Source organism: Apis florea, unplaced genomic scaffold, assembly GCF_048593485.1.
Source record: "Apis florea isolate Af1SG1 unplaced genomic scaffold, ASM4859348v1 contig_3195_pilon, whole genome shotgun sequence".
Lineage (NCBI taxonomy): Eukaryota > Metazoa > Arthropoda > Insecta > Hymenoptera > Apidae > Apis > Apis florea.
In genome coordinates, this window is record NW_028256722.1 from 72,852 (window position 1) to 89,912 (window position 17,061).

Below are 17,061 nucleotides of genomic sequence, written 5' to 3' on the forward strand. Positions count from 1 at the left end.
ACTCGATTAACATCTTCTATTTTCTAATCTTTTATCCATTCGGATATTTGTTATTTTCCTTTTCTTGAATTGTTTTATAAATTAAAAATTATACGATCGTTGTTTTTTTTTCTTCTTCTTCTTTTTGAATGTAAATAAGATAAAATCGAAGTCACGATGCTTCCTCCACTTGTACCGGAAATTAATTAAAGACAAAGGAAACGTTTTGCCAACAACGCGTGTACAGCGCTCGTTTAATACCTCACCTTTTGTCTGCTTTTCCCTTGCACGTTCAATAACCATTCCTTTGTCTTGCTAATATTGCTTTTATTGCTTGTCCGGCCACCATACGACTTCACGATGAATAAATTACTACATATTGCTAATTTCATGCATATAAATTGCGCGGCTGAAATTAAGAGGAAAATTTGTTTTTTTAATTAAAGTTGAAATAATTATAATAATTGAATTAATCTTATCGAATGATTTAATTCTAAGTTATCATGCACGGGTAGACTTAAAAATAAGAATATTCTAGTTTAAAAATACTTAGAAATTCCACTTTTAATTAGTGAATAATCGTTGATAATAATTTCTAAATTCAACGCGCTGTCAATTGTTTCTGCAATTAAATATATCTTTCGATTATTTAAAAAATATTGATTATCAGAACCTTTTAATTTTACATTTCGCAGAATGTATCAAACGATATTTTTGAAAAATTTACGATTTTAATTCAACAAGCTCAAGTATACTATATTCTCTTTTGTATTCCAAAAAAAAAAAAAAAAAAGTTAAAATCTACGAGGAAAGAAAATTTCTTATCTCATTTCTTTCTAATCCACAATTTTCAAACGTATAATTCCAGGTTTCTGTTTCATTACAACAAACGTTGTGTCATTAACAAACTATATATGTTAGAAAGTAAATCACACTTTGATTTCCACTTTCCTTTATCCTCTCCTCTTTTTTTCATTCCACTTTCACGTAAACGGAATCGTGTCTGAGATTCGATTCAAGCGAAATTTATCTGGAAAACAATTTATTATGAGCAACGTATGCCGATATCTGGCGAAACTTTATATACGTTCAGAAAGTTCACTTACCACCTTATCCAGGATGGCGAGAGCCGTTTGGCATTGTGAATACTTAGCACGGCAATTTTATCGATCTTCACCCAAACGAACGTCGGGGCCTGCCTCTTAATTCCGGAATCGCGTGTTTTCCAGAAACTTGAGAAGGTCCACGAATTGATCCCTCGATTTCCTAGAAATCACGTGCAATAATTTTATCAAACGTATATCGATAAGGTTCTTCGTTTTTATTTCTAATTTATAAAAGAAAAATTGTAAAATTAACGACTCGTCGATGGTCGAGATGGTAAAAATAGAATTGAAATTTAAAAATAATCGACAGTTTGACTGTCGTTGTTGCCACGTATGCGTGATTTTATGGAGTTATCAGCTGACATCACGTAAACATTTTGCTTGGGTAGGTATATATTTTTGTGGAAATTTGGTAATTATATGCAGGATAACGTGACCGTTTCAAATAATTCGTTGTTGTTTGCTTCTATAAAAATTATTTTGCGCAAAAGTTGAATTGGATATGGAAGAGAGTATAATTTTTTAATACGTTTTTATAGATGAATAAATAATGGATCTTTCATCTGCAAAAAGAAAAAAAAAGTTATAATAGTAATACCGTGTAATGTTTACATGAAACATATTTCAATGTTTTTATGATTATAATGTTATAGTGCAATAAATAATTACACGAGTTACACGGTATATGTTTTACATATGCTTATAATAATTTGTATTTAACTTATGATAGTGAAAGAGAGATAGCAAAGTAATGTTACAATTGCATAGAAAATTTTCTTTTTCTCCTCTTTTCTCATTTTATACGGGATAGATCTAGCTAATTGGTAATAGTTTATAATAAAATTAATGTAAACAATTATATTTTAGACAGTTATATTATAACTACTTAATTATAATTATAATTTAGATGATTTTTACAATGTTCATTTTATTTAATCAATTCATTCATAATATCGTTATCTATTTTCCATGGTCTGTTAGATCAAGGTTCATCATTGATTAAAATCTTCTGAATGAATCATTCTAAACTAATTTTATTGCGTGTTATATTTAGTTCTTATGCTATTTACTTAGTGTTTTAAACATGTTTCTTGAACACATTGCATTATCATTTCTACGACATTATTCACATTTTTTTTTTTTTTTCTTTTTTTCTTCTTCCACTTCACCTTTCTCCTTAAAGGGGAAATTACATCTTGTTTTCATATAGGTTTCTATTTATAGTAAGTGATCCCTTTTATTTCCTTGCAATATCTCAAATTTCTAATAAAATGGCGCAGAACGGTTTTCAATTTTATATATATTACAAGAACAATAGAAAGTTTAATGAAATTTTCTTTACTTACAAATATCCTTCCTTTAAAATCCTTTGATCTTTTGAAATCAAACATTTAATGAACTTGTAAAAATTATTAATAACTAGAAACGTATCTTTTGTAATTTTTTTTTTCTCACAAAAAGAACATAACTCACACAATTTGAAACAAATGTATTTATTACATAATTAAAATACTTTATCATATATAGAGCATGAAATTAATTATATCTTCTTCCACGAAGAAAAAAAAAATCTGCGCAAAGATTAAAAATAGTCAGATTTATTATTCCATTCTGGACTTGATCAAAAATACAGGATTTCAACTGACACGACGTTTTCTTTTGTGACCCACTTGAATAAGTCACGTTACCGGGGATGGAAAGCTCGATTCGTTCGGGTCGCGAGTCGATATCGAAATAATTACAGGATTACAGAATGGCGAAAGAATTTTTAACTAGCGTATTTTCAAACGATCGGTCATTTCATCCGTGGATTGTTACGACAGCCAGCAGTTAACCTTGAGGTTCCTGTTACCGAGGGAGGGCCGTATTTAGAACTTCATCGAACCGAAAGAAGCGGATGAACCGGTTCCACATAGATTCCGTTCTATCAACTTTATCCTCGTGTTCTCGATATTGTTATAAAATACGCTTACCCACCATTTATTATCACGTTTCTCATTTACCTTTTCCGCTATTTTGATAACCGGCACACTCGTGTTCTTTAAATAGAATTGTATCTACATTATTTAGTATATTATTAGTGTTGGATTGCGTGTTCATTCATTGTTAATACACGCATTGTATTTGTTATTCGATATGGATGATCATAATTATTTTAACTGTACGAGCGATTTTTGGAAAATTACAGTTTCATTCGTATAGCGTACAATACTAATTTGGTGCACGCAATTGCTTCATGTTACATCTAATTTTAGGCTTAACATGGAATTTAATAGGAGATGTAGGAGATTTAGAGATTTTCTCTCAGGAAAAAGTGATTGCTAGAAACGATGATTTATTGTAAAAATTAAGGAAAATATTTTAAAAATTAGTTAATAACGAATATTCTAGACAGTTTTTTGTCTAGTTTCTTTATATAAAATGCAAAACTAATGAAAAAAGTAATTATATAAGCATAGTTGGCTTTCTCTTATTATCTATACTGTCACTTTTACAATAACAATTTTTTAAGATATATATTTTAAGATATATATAGTTGGTAATATTACTTTTTATTCATATTTTTATACGTTGCAAGTGGAAATTTAATATGCGTCCAAAGTCAACGAACCGTCGAAGATTCCGTTCCATCATCTCCATCCAACAAGATCTTTCGCAAGAACAGGCGTATATTTTTTTCCCCAACTTTCAATCTACTTTTTTACCGTCGACAAATCTTCTTTTTGTCTTCCTCAAAGTGTGCATTGAGTCGATCTGTAATCACGGTAAAAAAAACATCGAGTTATAAAAGAGAAAAAAATTTGTGTTGATATCAGAATATGGTTTTCTTCTTTTTTAGCATCTTTCAATAACAATTCGTATTAAATTACAATACTATTATGCAACTATTATTAAGTGACGTAAAACAGAGAAAGGAAAATTTTACGATCGATTTACCGACCAACAGCAAAGTCGGCAGCTTCGTGCACGAAACGAATATATGTAAAAAGAAAAAAAAAAAAAATAACGATCGAAATCGAGAAAAATAAATCTCATTACTAAAATATAATCTTATTGAAATACAAATTCGATGCCATATTTCCAAGAGTAGATTTTTTTTTTTTATGTTTATTTATTAAGGATTAAAAGAAGACGGGCGCAAAGATGGTGGGGACCTTGGATCCCTTCCCCTTTCACCTTCGCGAAAGAGGAACGAGTGACTGGCCGCGATTTCTTTCCTTCTTGGATACGTGGCTGTACGATAGTGGCGCCACGATTGGTCAAAATCGGAACTGGCGATCTGTTCGCCTCGGGAAAACGAAGCATGATCATGCCAGCTGTGATCGTCGTCTGCACGCGGCGATCGATTCACGTGGTCATTTAGATCGTTTAGTGGTGGCCAATGGCACTCGTGGATCGTTGGATTTCACTTCGAAAAAATATATATGGCTGAAAGTGCCGATTTCCCGCGAAATATTCATTGCCCTATGCACCTAACTTCAACTTGGTTTGTTTACCCGCGTGACGCGTGACTGGCCACCGTGTCGTTTGCGAAAGTGAGACCAGTGATTTCAACGAATGAGTTTTAGTTTTGCTTGAAGATCGTTGTGAGAATCATCGTGTCTCGTCTGCGACGCATACATCGTGACATTTGCGCTCGTTTTAGCGTGGAACTGATGCAGTTACGGTAAACGGTTTCTGCGAGAAAACTAGTTTCACCGGTAGCCGAGAAACAAAGACGCGCCAAGCAGAGATTTTGTTTAATAACCTGGCGATGTCTGGATCATTTTTGACATATATATATATATCGAATATTACATTGTTTCACTTTATCCTTTCGTAATATTCTATTTTATACTTGTTCAATAAAAGTATTTAGTATAGTTTCATCGTAATTATAATTTTTTTTATAATAGTTTTTATAATTATAAAAAAAAAGTATATTCGTATAAGAAGTAGCAATAATAGTTTTCTACTAATATTTGCAAGTATAATTCTTTTTTTATATTTTTATATAATCATAAAATTGATTCAAACTATAGATTTATTTACGTAATCTATCGTAATATGTCTAGATAGATATTAATATGTTTATGGATATTCTTTTTAGAGGCCAAACAAACAAAAGCGTATAAAAATTTCGATTGAGATTCATTTATTAACTTATAAATGGAATGAGATAGCGGTGAAATAGAGATCTGTCTCATTTTATATGTTTCTTTTTGGCCTTTAGAGTTATAATATTTCTTTTTTTTTCAAATATTCTGCCAAATTGTATTAACACTCTGTATAAAGTGTCAAAATTGATCTAGCTATTCCAATTTCGATGTCTGAAGGTTAAGATGACAAGCATTTTATCAACGAACTTATCGAAACAATTAGCGGTAAAAAATACTTCACAATTTCACAGTATCGTGGAAATTGTAACATCGAATTTCAAAATTCAAATGAATTTGAACAAAGATTATTGATTTCGTGTTCACGAATCGATCTTATATATTCTGCAAGCATTGATGACAATTAACCTAACTTTTTTTCTATAACAAATTGTAATCGAAATTCTTCGAGCTTCGTGAAAAAAAAAAAGTGATTTTGACATGAAAACCGATATGCCGGACATTAAGCAAGGAGAGGTAAAAATTGAAAATCGCCGGGAACCGTCGAAACAAGGTTCGAGATCGAGAGTGTGTCAGGAGCATGATGAACAGGACTGTCTAAGTGAAAATGAACACGAGTTCGAATCGCTGGAGTACGAGGAGGATGTATATTATTCGAATTTAACGGCAACGCCGAGTTTCGATGACATTGACGAGCTCAGTGACGACGTGGACGAAATCGTTGTCCATTGTTGGCGGGATTCGAACGGTGATATAGACGAGATCGTAGTGGACGATGCAAATTTGTCCGTCGAGACGCAGTTTTTGACGAATGATGCCGAGGACGGCGCCACTAATCGAGACCAGAAGAAGAAGAAAAAATCAGTTCGAGTGATATTCCAGGATTTTTCGAAGCCGTACTTGGCCAAAATTAGCAACAGTCAAAATTACAAGAAGTTCCTCGAACTGGTAAAAGGTGCAGCATTATTAATTTTTATATATAAAATGATAACAATCTGATATTGCGTCTATGACTCGATCGAGTCTACCATCGATTTCGCCGATTGTTGATAAAACAGTGTTTTTTTTTTGTTTCATTTTTAATTACAATAGAGTTTTTTTTTTTTTTTTTTGCATTGATTGATACACCAACGTTCTTGATTCCTTCCTGTATGCCAATTTTATAATAGATAATGATGGATAAATTTATGAATGTTATAATTGCATTATTTATGGAGATATCGATCTCATTTAGATCGTGTCTTAATAGAGTGGCAGTCACGCGATACACTTGCAAAATTCCCTAGGTTCACACTTTTTCCCGCTGATTTATAATCCCCACATGTTCCAGACGTTCGATCAAAGTAAAGAAACGGACGCCATATTTTTTTTCCCCAAGGCAAGTTTAAGCACGTTTTATCGGTTTTATTTATCACTTTCGTATGAATCGAAATTTATACGTATAAACGTATCGTAAAGTAGAACAGTATTGCAAAATATGAAAGTGAGAAGTATATCGGCATTTCGTGTTGCCTCCACCGAATACTGGAGCGGCGTGCAACGGTATCTCAGAGTAACGTTACATTACCATTTTTGTAAGTAATGACAAGAAATGTTTCTTTTGTATTCTACTTGGAGAAACGATATTACTGCCGCGATAAATTTTGATATCGCGCACACTTATCGTAAAAAATATTGTAACACGTTGCGTCCAGCTTGGGGGGGGGGGGGAATTTAAAAATTTAATAATTGCGACTTTGATAAATTTATTCTTCGACAAAATAGTAATTAAGTTTAGATTTCTTCGAAGCTTCGATCGAAATCATTCTGCGTTTCGCTTCGTTGAACTCGCGAAAGTTCACGACTTCCACTTACTTTGTTAAATCGATGACATTCAGGATGTGCGCTCGTTTAGACAGAGATTAGTTATACGGCGTAGAAATGTTCGTCCTTAATCGCTCTAGGGAGCAAGAAAAAGCAATAATTAACTACTTACTGTACTTCCTTCTTTTGGTTAAAGCTATACGTATTCGATTATCGTTAAGCTATAATAGCGTTCCAGATTTTCTGTTTATGAGTAATCATTTTATCCTTAAATTTATCGAGTGCTATTTCACTTTCACTTATCGCGTAATTCTTTTCTTCTTCTTTTTTTTTTTTTTTTTTTTACGTAAAAACGCGGAATTTCTCGATATTAATACAAGTGAAATTTCAGATTTAACTTTTCGTTAATTAAATATTTTTAATTTGGTGTGATAGGAAATAATTTATACTTGTTCCACGTAAAGAGGAAGAAGTTACGTGAGGATTATTATTAGCACATGTTTTAGTTTCTTAAAATTGAAAGGATTCTTTCTTTTCAACTTTCAGAATATAATAGAAATTTTTTGAACGTGTTAAATGGTTTGATCTATTTTCAAATACAAATTGTATTTTAAAAAACGTAAAGATTTCTGGGGAAAAAATGATAAAATTTATGAAAAGGCAATTGTAAAAGTATAGAGCAATAGTTTGTGTAAAACGATACCAGCATCCGTGATTCGATCGGTTTATAAGTAGATGTAATATGATCGATAAAATGACAATGATCTGTCTTTCGATTGCGATAGTGGGTGTTTTTATTGAAATTGTTGATCTGTTGAAGCTTTAATTTTTGATGCTTGAAAATTTATTGTAGCTGTAATGCATTTCGTATTATTATAGTAAATTAATTTCTTCCACTTTATTATCTTCATTTTTATTTTCATTTTGATATTATTACGAACATCATTTTAGATGATTCTATACTTAAAATTTTTATCGTCCTAATTTTATGCAGAATAAATTATACATTCATAAAACGTGTTTTAAAATTGTAGAAAACATTTTACGTTGAAAGATGAAATTTTAAACGAGACATTACTCGATTATATTCATAAATAAGGAGGGAAAGATATAAAATATATGTCATGGAAAATGTATCAAGTTGGTAGTCAGAATCTAAAATTATAATTCGACAAAATTTTATATTTCACGCTTTTGAATGATTTAAAAGTTTTAGAAAAAATATTTTCTTTTTTTAAATATGTTAAATTATAATACAGGAAATTTAATTCTTCACTGCATTCAGATTGCAATTTGTATTTCAAAGACGAATACAATTATGTAAAATAAAGTAATATTAAATTATTAACCAATTATTTAAAAATTAAAATCATTAATTATTAATGGAAAGTGAAATTTCTAATGGAAATAAAATAAAGCTTCAAGTTTCAATAAAACAAAATTTCTTAAGAAATAATAGAAAAATTTAATTTTGCTTTAAATTAAAATTAAAAATTGCTTGACAAATTTAAAAAACATTAATAATTAAACTACCGATTTTTATATAGCTGAAATATGTTGAAATATTCAATTAATATTTAGAAAATATATTATATTATACAATTTTTTTTTTAATTTTAATAAAATTTGATCAATAAATGATTAAAAATTACCTTCTCTTTACACGATGATATTTCAGGAACTGAAAGTCACATTAAAATAAGTGAAAAGATATTTTAAAGACCAAGATTTCACGTTTTTTTAATTCTAAAATAATTTTCAATCATTGACCTTTTTTTTTTTTTTTTGTTCCAGGAGAAGACGCCAGTCTCCACTCAGCTGGTTATATTTCGCCAACATCAGATAACGTGGTGAACGAGTTGCAAGGACTTTCTTTGGAAGAACAAAATCGTCAGAAGGCGGAATGGAGCGCAGAATTAGCCAAAGTACATCTTATTATCCCTTTTTTCCATCCTGTAAAAAATATCGAACAGTTAGAATTGTGAAATATGACTCGAGAGAAATTCAGTGATCGTGAAATGTGGCACATTTATTTTGCTTTGTAAGGATAGTTCTACTTTGAACATATCCAAGATCCTTGCTGTCGAAATAATTATTCATTTGCGAAAGTAGATGGAAAGTGGAGTATTGAAAATCGTGAAAGTAGATTGTGGAAAGATATAGGCTTTTCAAATTCTTAAAAATTTAATTTATCAAATAATCAACGATTATAATTGGAAAGATCTAGAACTTGGATACTTTCATATAATTACTTCACAATGGAGTAATTATTTTTTTAATTATTTAGAAACTTATGAATTAAATTTTTCTTAAAAAAATCAATCTTCAAGAAAAATTCGAACACGAACGATTAAGTGTTTCACTGAAAAAGTCACGTTTCGTAGGTGGAGGAAGAGATTCAAACCCTGAGGCACGTGCTGGCGAACAAGATCAGAGTCTCTCAAGATTTGAAGAGGAAGCTGGGTATCAGCGTTTGGAAGGAGATCACTGATGATATGAATCAAGGGTTGAAAAACGTTAAGGAGAGTCAAGTGTACGTTTTTATTCAGTTCATACAAAGCACGCACTTTTCTATATATTTTTCACCCTCATCTTGCACGAATGGAGTCTTAGCTGAGTTTCGCTGGCGCTCTTGTGCGCAGGGTTTTCAACAGCATGATCCATTTTAATTTTTTAATCGTTCCCTTAATATCTTATTTATTATCGTATTCGTTAATATGGAGTTGGAATTATTTAATTCAACCGAAGAATAGTTAATTTATTACATTGAATACCAATGTATATAATTTATTTAGTTTTCGAGTTCATTATTTAAATATAAAACATTATATACAATACTTTATTATATGATACGATATATCAGAAGGAATATTTAATTATCACATTATACATCATCGAGCATTAATAAAACTCTTGAATAATACTTTGAATAATTAACAATAAAAGCAAATTAAAATGTTAATAGCCCAGGAATAAATACATTGCAAACAGTTAATTATTTAATCACATACACAGAAAATCAGAATTAATTAAGACTGAACTACGAAAGTAATATAAAGTAAATAATACTATACAATTATATGCAGAATTTTCTTATTGAACAAGCTCGTATTCGTAACATGCTGTTGAAATGCCCGAGACTCCAAATACAGTTACGAATGCCACACGCGAACAATTGTGCGGTTCAAGCTAGAGCTATAAAAGCTTGTTGCCATTATATAGAGATGTCGAGGTTGCTGTAATTATATTATTATCAGAAAACACGATTATTTGTCTCTTTGTGACGAAACATTCTCACTTTTTGCCCCAATGTAAGTAGACGTTCATTAAGAATCTTCAAATCTCTTTTTATTTTCGGCATTGTAAATTATGTATCTTTTTTTTTTTTTTTTCAAACGATCTATTGTACAGACATCGCGTTTCAAGCCGCGAGAAACGGTACGCATGCACAATACTCACCTTTTTTCTACATTTATATAAAAACTTACAATTTAGAAGTGTGCGGGTAGACAGGAATTATTTTGGGTGTCCAAAGTTTGGTTCGGGTGTCATCATGAAAGAATTTTCTGGAATCTTATCAAAAATTACATTTAAATAAATTTATGAAAATTAGATATAATTTAAATATTGGTATCAAAATTTCTCTAAGAATTTAAAGGTGATTAAAAAAAATATTCTATTAAAATTTCAAATTTTAAAAATGTATTTCTATGCAGGATAAACTACACATAAATACCAAGCCATATCTGTTTTTTTAGTTAAAAGTAGATTGCATTTTGTATACCAATTTTTGTATTTATTTTACCCTCTAAAATCAATCCTTCAAAAATATTCCATGAATATTATATCAGTGTCCTATATATGGCCAAATACAGTGCATACACATCCTGATATTATTATATTTGAGTAAAATTCTACGAATCCTGCATGCTCAACCATTTGCTATTTTATCCGTGACAAACGGATATGAATATTAATTAATTCCAAAGTATTTATATTAAAAATATAAATATCTCATCACATACTTATATAATATTTCTGGAATTTTAAGTCTAATTTTAATTAAAATTTTTGCTCGATCCAGACTTACCAAATATTCGCACACTTCTAAACAACGTTAATTTTTTTAATTTCGCGCAAGGTGACGGCTACCGGCCCTCCCATACCCTTTTCGTTTATTTTCTGCTACTTCTGCTCTTCAGACATGTAGAACACTTTTCTTTGACTTTTGGTTGGGTTCTCATTCAGTTATCAGAACGTCGGCGAGAAACTCGGTCAGATCACCAAGGCAGTCACCGACAACAGTTTGTAAGTACACACATGCAATCGTGTTATCCTTCAGATCCAACATTTCCATCATAATTTAATCATCGATTAAAATTATGTCGTCCCATGAATGATATCATTTTAGAAGCCATCTAAAATTAAAACAAGAAATATTATTATGACTGCGATTTATAATCGAAGATAAATCTCTTGTGATTTTGATAAATGAAACTATCGTATTAATAAATATTTCTCCGGCGTGTATCATCCATTTTGTCCGTCACAAAAATTTTCTGAAAAGGAGAATTAAAATTCGAGTAATATTTCGATTGAAAGTAATTTCTGAAAAAAAAAAAAATATTACAAATTAAACGTAAATATTATTTCCTTTCATCATACTTCTAAAATGAAATTACTTATGAAATAAATTTCTTTCTCTTGCGCGCATTCGATAGAAATTTTGGATCACAACGTACATAACATTTCTCGCCAATATAATCCCTTGCACGTTGTCACACTGCTCGCGTAAAATTCCAATATACGCTTAAGGTTCTTAATCGCGTTTTAAATTAAAAAAAAGAAAAAATGCGTATAGAGATTGAATTTCAACGGAATAGAATATTAAGTCAATCAAAAGCACGATACGCTAAAATCCAAATTGTAAAATCAGGTATATATATCGACCTCGAATCGTGGACGAGGCGCATTTCCTCATTATTTTTGCTTGCGTAAAAAAAAAAAAAAAAAAAAAAAAAAGCATAAGCTTTTATATAACTCTGATCTAGCGGAATGCTTGTGTGATTAATCCGTCACGAGGCTGTGTGTGAGTAAAAATGCATGTTTGTCCATCGGCTTGATTCATTATCCGAGTTGCCTAAGGCATCAGTGACCACGGACAACGTGACCTTGTCTGAAACAGGACAAGTCCCATGTTAAATGAATATTTATCGTCTCTTCGTCCACCCACAGATTCCAGAAGACGGAGTCTGTGTTCAAGACAACGGCTGAGAAGACGACCAGCATTCTTGGCGGCTTCGGCAGTGGATTATCCATGAAGCTTGGCCAGATGCGCAATTCAGACAGTTTTCGTTCATTGGAGGAACGAGTTGGGTCTGCCTATGAGAACATGAAGGTGATTAGATAGATGGATCAGATAAATTTGATCGTGGTTTTTTTTTTTTTTTTTTTTCTTAATCTAAACAGTCATAAAAGTCAGCATGATTTTATAAGAAATTTTATTTACTTAGATAGAATTTCTGATTTTAATTTTAATAAAAGTTATGTACAATTTTGTACGTGTACAGTGGCTCGAGAAAGAATTTGAACGTTATTTTATAGAGAATTTGATTTAACTTGAATATTCTTTTAATTTATTCTTTTAATGAAAGAGTATGTAGAATATAAGTTACACATGGAGCAGTTCGTCAAGAAGAAATCTCTTTATATGCTGGAAATTTACAGCAATTTTATTTTAAAAATTCTCATTTATAATTTTTTATTTTTTTTTTTAAGATGTGATTTTATTTAAGAATATTTTTTGGATAATAAATCTGAGTATCTTGTAATTAAAACTTTTGTTTTATATTGTATACATAAATACATCACACAATTTATTTTCCAGTAAAATTACCGTTTCTATGAGATTAAGTCTTATAACTTCCAACCACGTTGTCGTCCTATACAGCTAATTTAAAATCTGGGTAACTTATTTTGCTAGAAATTTTAGATTAGCAGAATAAAGTTACTCATATATTATATTAATTTAAAATCAGATTATATTTGTTGCCTTGGATATTGGATCTTGTTTCTTTTTTAAAAAGAGTTGAAATGTGATTCAAAAAAGACTGAGTTTTTATTAAAAAACTGTAATAAAGTTTTTTAACATGAAAGAAGGAATTAAGAATACACTATACAATTTTCAACGTAAAATTAAAATCAGGATTCTTATCAAATTTTATCTTCTCTTAAAATATCTTTAAATATTTTTATGAAAGAAACATCTCTTTACAAATTATTTATTTTGCATATAATTTATACGTACCTTATAATAATATTACATGAATAGAAAATTTTTGTATATTCAAGAAAACAGATATTTATTAATGCAAATTTTAAAATTGAAGCTGCTTTAAAAAAATAATTATACTTATAAAATTTAAGATAAATTGCAGACATTAGACTAACTTTAAAAATATTCATTTAAAATAATATTGATCTAACAATCAACTATTCGATTTTCTTCTTCTTACAAAAATTAAATTTGGAATTATAAACTCCATAAAATCAACTCTGATATTGTCGATTCTAATTGCTAAAACAATATCTTAACTTCAATTGCTTTCTAAACTTCGAAAAACTTTTGTGTCACTTTTTCAAAAGGCGAAACATATTTTTACAAAATTCCATTCAACCGGTTTTATGAATCGAAAATTTCATATTCTTCAAGTTTTAACGTGACAATAAAAAATTTCTTTTTTCTTCGAGATATTGAAATTTCTTCACAATTTTCTTTAAATTCTGTTATACACATAATAGAATACCAGATAATTATTGTAAAAATCTAACGAATTTTTCTTTATATTCTAGACGAAAGTTGTGCCTTCAAGATCCAACTCGATGCAGAGTTTCAACGAGATGCTTCGAGACACCGATTCGTTACGTTCTGCACCAACAGCAACCAGCCCGACCATTCCTGAAGATAAACTTCTGTCTTAGAGCTGGGCCTCTCGAGTCTACATCGATTTCTGCCTCTTCTCTGCGTAACATGCTGATGCGTCGATCCACGATGCCGGTTGTTTCGCTCTATGCTACTCACTATCACTTTCCACCTGCGTATTGCTATGCGATGTCATATAATCGATCATCTATTAAAAAAGAAAAGAAAAAAAAAAAAAAAAAAGAAAAGAAAAAAAAAATGAAATTGTGGAAAAGAGCAAAAAGAGTTGGCTTCGCGGAACTCGATTAATATGGTACAACTCGGATGATTCGTGTCATTTGGATGTCTCCTCGTGTGCACAAAATTGTGTAGGACATTGGACATTGATAATTGCAACTTGACGCTTCTTTAAAACTCAGTAAGTTGCACAATAAATCTATTAAAGCGAGAGATAATTTATTTTCTGATATATATTTATTTCTTTTTTTTTTTTTTTCTATTAATTCTTTTTGTTCTATTTCTATTTTTTTTCTTAAATATATATATATGTATAAATTAATTTTTAACGATTATGGAACTTGTGTGTAATTTTATAGACGTGAAATCTTGATGATTTTTTGACGTGTTTATTTTTTTTTTTTTTTTTTCTCGATTCGAAGAGAGGTGCAAGATTTTTGATTATTGATTAATTCATAGAGTTGATTTTTGTACGACGACAAGAGCTTGTATCAGAAATTTGCGTTTCCCCTAACGAAGATCATGTTACTCAAGAAGATGGCAATTAATTTCCTTATTTTATCGAACTTATTTGCACTATGGCGATTTTTTATAACGCATAATATATAATATATCGTTGATACGTACCTTAATGTTTCAACCTGTTTTTTGCACCACGAATTTGTGAATGTAGGGCACACACGCTTTGAAGATAGATATTTTACCTCGGTGGCGTTTCCTCCCGGACCTTATACACACTGGACCTCGATAATATTAAACATCTGAAATGGTATTACCTCGATGTATTCCTATGACATACGAATTCTGACTATCAATATTCTTCGATAAGACTCGTGCTTCGACAATACTATCTATTTTCGTGTGATAACAAGAGGATCCAATCTTCTTTAATTTTGAATTAGTGCGGTAATATTTTTAGATTATTCCTGGATTAATTTACACGGGACACAGGTAGCTGCCATTATCTTCTTAAGATTCTTAAATTTATCCTAAATGAAGAAAAAGAAAATATATATATATATATATACTTATCTTCATACGTTATTAAATGTCTTTATAATTATATCATAAAACATTTTATAACTCGTTACATTTAACGATAAAAACGATATCAATCGTAAAAAAAAATGATATTGCTATAGCAATTACGATCATGTTTTATTAGAATTGATATCTTTTATCGTTGTAAAAAATTAATTATAAATTCTAACTTGATATTGTTATTCAGTGCAAAATCAAATTCTTCGTCAATGTGCTTTAATATATATATATATATGTGTGTGTGTATTAACAAGAATTGTTTTCGTTTTGAAGAGTTTATGAAGAGTCTATGGATGGTTTAGAAGTAGTAGTCAATGGAAGAACGAGGCTCCCCGTGTTCCGTGATCATTGAGCCTTACAAACTGACTTTCAAAAAAAAGAAAAAAAATGAATAAATAAATAAATAAAAATAAAAGAATCGATTTAAATGCAAATTGACTAGGAAAGCGAAGAATATTTTTTATTACGCTCTAGAATGAAATTAAAATGGCGCGGATGCGCGATGACCAGAGCGCGTTTGTTTAACAGATGTGTTATAATTAATAAGGAATCGGATGCGATTATAAATATGGACACACTGATTACAAAGCATTTTTCACCATATTTAATTACGTTATCTATCATTGAAACTCGATTTAATCCTTATGAATCGTAAATCTGCGCTCACGTCGTCATCGACAACCTGCTACATGATACTACTTGTTCATTATGGTGAATAAATTATTTTAAAAAATGCTACATGTGAAGAGCGATTTTTCACCCACTGTATGGAATGTGATTTAAAATGCTTGTTAATTATTATATTAAAGATCTATGTGTGCTTTCTTAATTATATAAAACTTATTCGTACTTAATGGGAATTTAATAATATATTTTTTATGAAAATTTTAAAAGTTTCTATTTTTTTTACTAGTTTTAGTGGGATCTCTTCGATTCCTAGTTAATTAGATAAGATTATTCCATGAAAATGTTAATTTGCATTTTGACAACATTTTTTTTTTTTTTTTTTTTGGAATGTATATTTTGGTATCATGTAATTAATCATTTTTTAAATTTATAGAGCAGCATTTCTTCATCTTTACACAATTTATAAAATTGGGTCAGAATTTTGTTTCGTATAACACAATGTATCATTGGAATAATCTTGTATATTGTTTAAGTATATCTGTACTTTGTATTGATACTTTAAGATTACCGTCCTAATATAAGAGACAACAACTTTTTGGAAATTACTCCATCTTCGAGTATTCCAGTTTCCTGCTTATAATAAATGGACCACTTTATAGACTATCTTATCAATCATTTTAACTTTTTTTTTTTAAATAACCCTATCTATAATTAAATTTTTACATCTCTGAAATTTGAGAAGAAGAAACAAATTTTTATCTGAATATACTTTTACTGTTATTGCGATCTTGTTACTATTAAAAACAAAAAAATAAAGAATTATTAAGAAATTATCAAAAAAATATTTATGTTTAAATCGGCTAATTATTATAAAGTCTTTTCATTTAAAAAGATAACTTAATCTTTAAACATATTTTATTGAAATAAAATTAATCAATAAATTTGATGTTGAATTTTAGTTTATCATGGAGAGAAAATATACGAAGATATATGGTGATGTATGTGGAGGTACAAGAAGTAAAAATACGAAGGTGGAAATACAATTATATACACGGTGAATTAAAAAAAGGAATTGGTCAACTACTTTATTGCCATTCTTCACGTGGTACAAAACATAGTTCGGGTGCGTACGAGCACGCTTAAGTACAAAACAAAAAACGATCCTCTATAAGTAGTCTTCTCCAGCTGCATGGCGAGAGCAAACAAGTAGAAAGGTAAGAAACAGAGAATGAGAAAAGGATAAAACGGA

The 17,061-nt window shown here is 30.0% G+C and overlaps 1 protein-coding gene and 1 long non-coding RNA gene across 8 annotated transcripts; one reads left to right on the forward strand and one right to left on the reverse strand.

Moving 5' to 3' along the window:
* Positions 1-448: 448 nt before the first annotated feature.
* Positions 449-1,648, reverse strand: LOC116415219 (uncharacterized). The gene is made up of 2 exons (XR_004225802.2): positions 1,086-1,648; positions 449-1,009 (listed from the first exon to the last, which is right to left on the reverse strand). It is a non-coding gene; the product is annotated as an uncharacterized LOC116415219 (long non-coding RNA).
* Positions 1,649-4,367: 2,719 nt separating this feature from the next.
* Positions 4,368-16,475, forward strand: LOC100870637 (uncharacterized). 7 transcript variants are annotated; one of them, XM_086910629.1, is made up of 7 exons: positions 4,368-4,752; positions 5,378-6,137; positions 8,780-8,910; positions 9,370-9,518; positions 11,234-11,293; positions 12,221-12,383; positions 13,838-16,475. In XM_086910629.1, exons 2-7 carry the CDS (start codon positions 5,663-5,665, stop codon positions 13,964-13,966), a joined length of 1,107 nt encoding a protein of 368 aa, XP_086766755.1. In that variant the 5' UTR covers positions 4,368-4,752; positions 5,378-5,662; the 3' UTR covers positions 13,967-16,475. The 7 variants fall into 7 exon arrangements, with proteins under 7 accessions (XP_086766755.1, XP_086766758.1, XP_086766759.1 ...); XM_003698243.4 differs by having other exon boundaries at positions 4,558-4,841; positions 5,402-6,137; XM_086910630.1 differs by having other exon boundaries at positions 4,572-4,752; positions 5,402-6,137.
* The last annotated feature ends 586 nt before the right edge of the window (positions 16,476-17,061 follow it).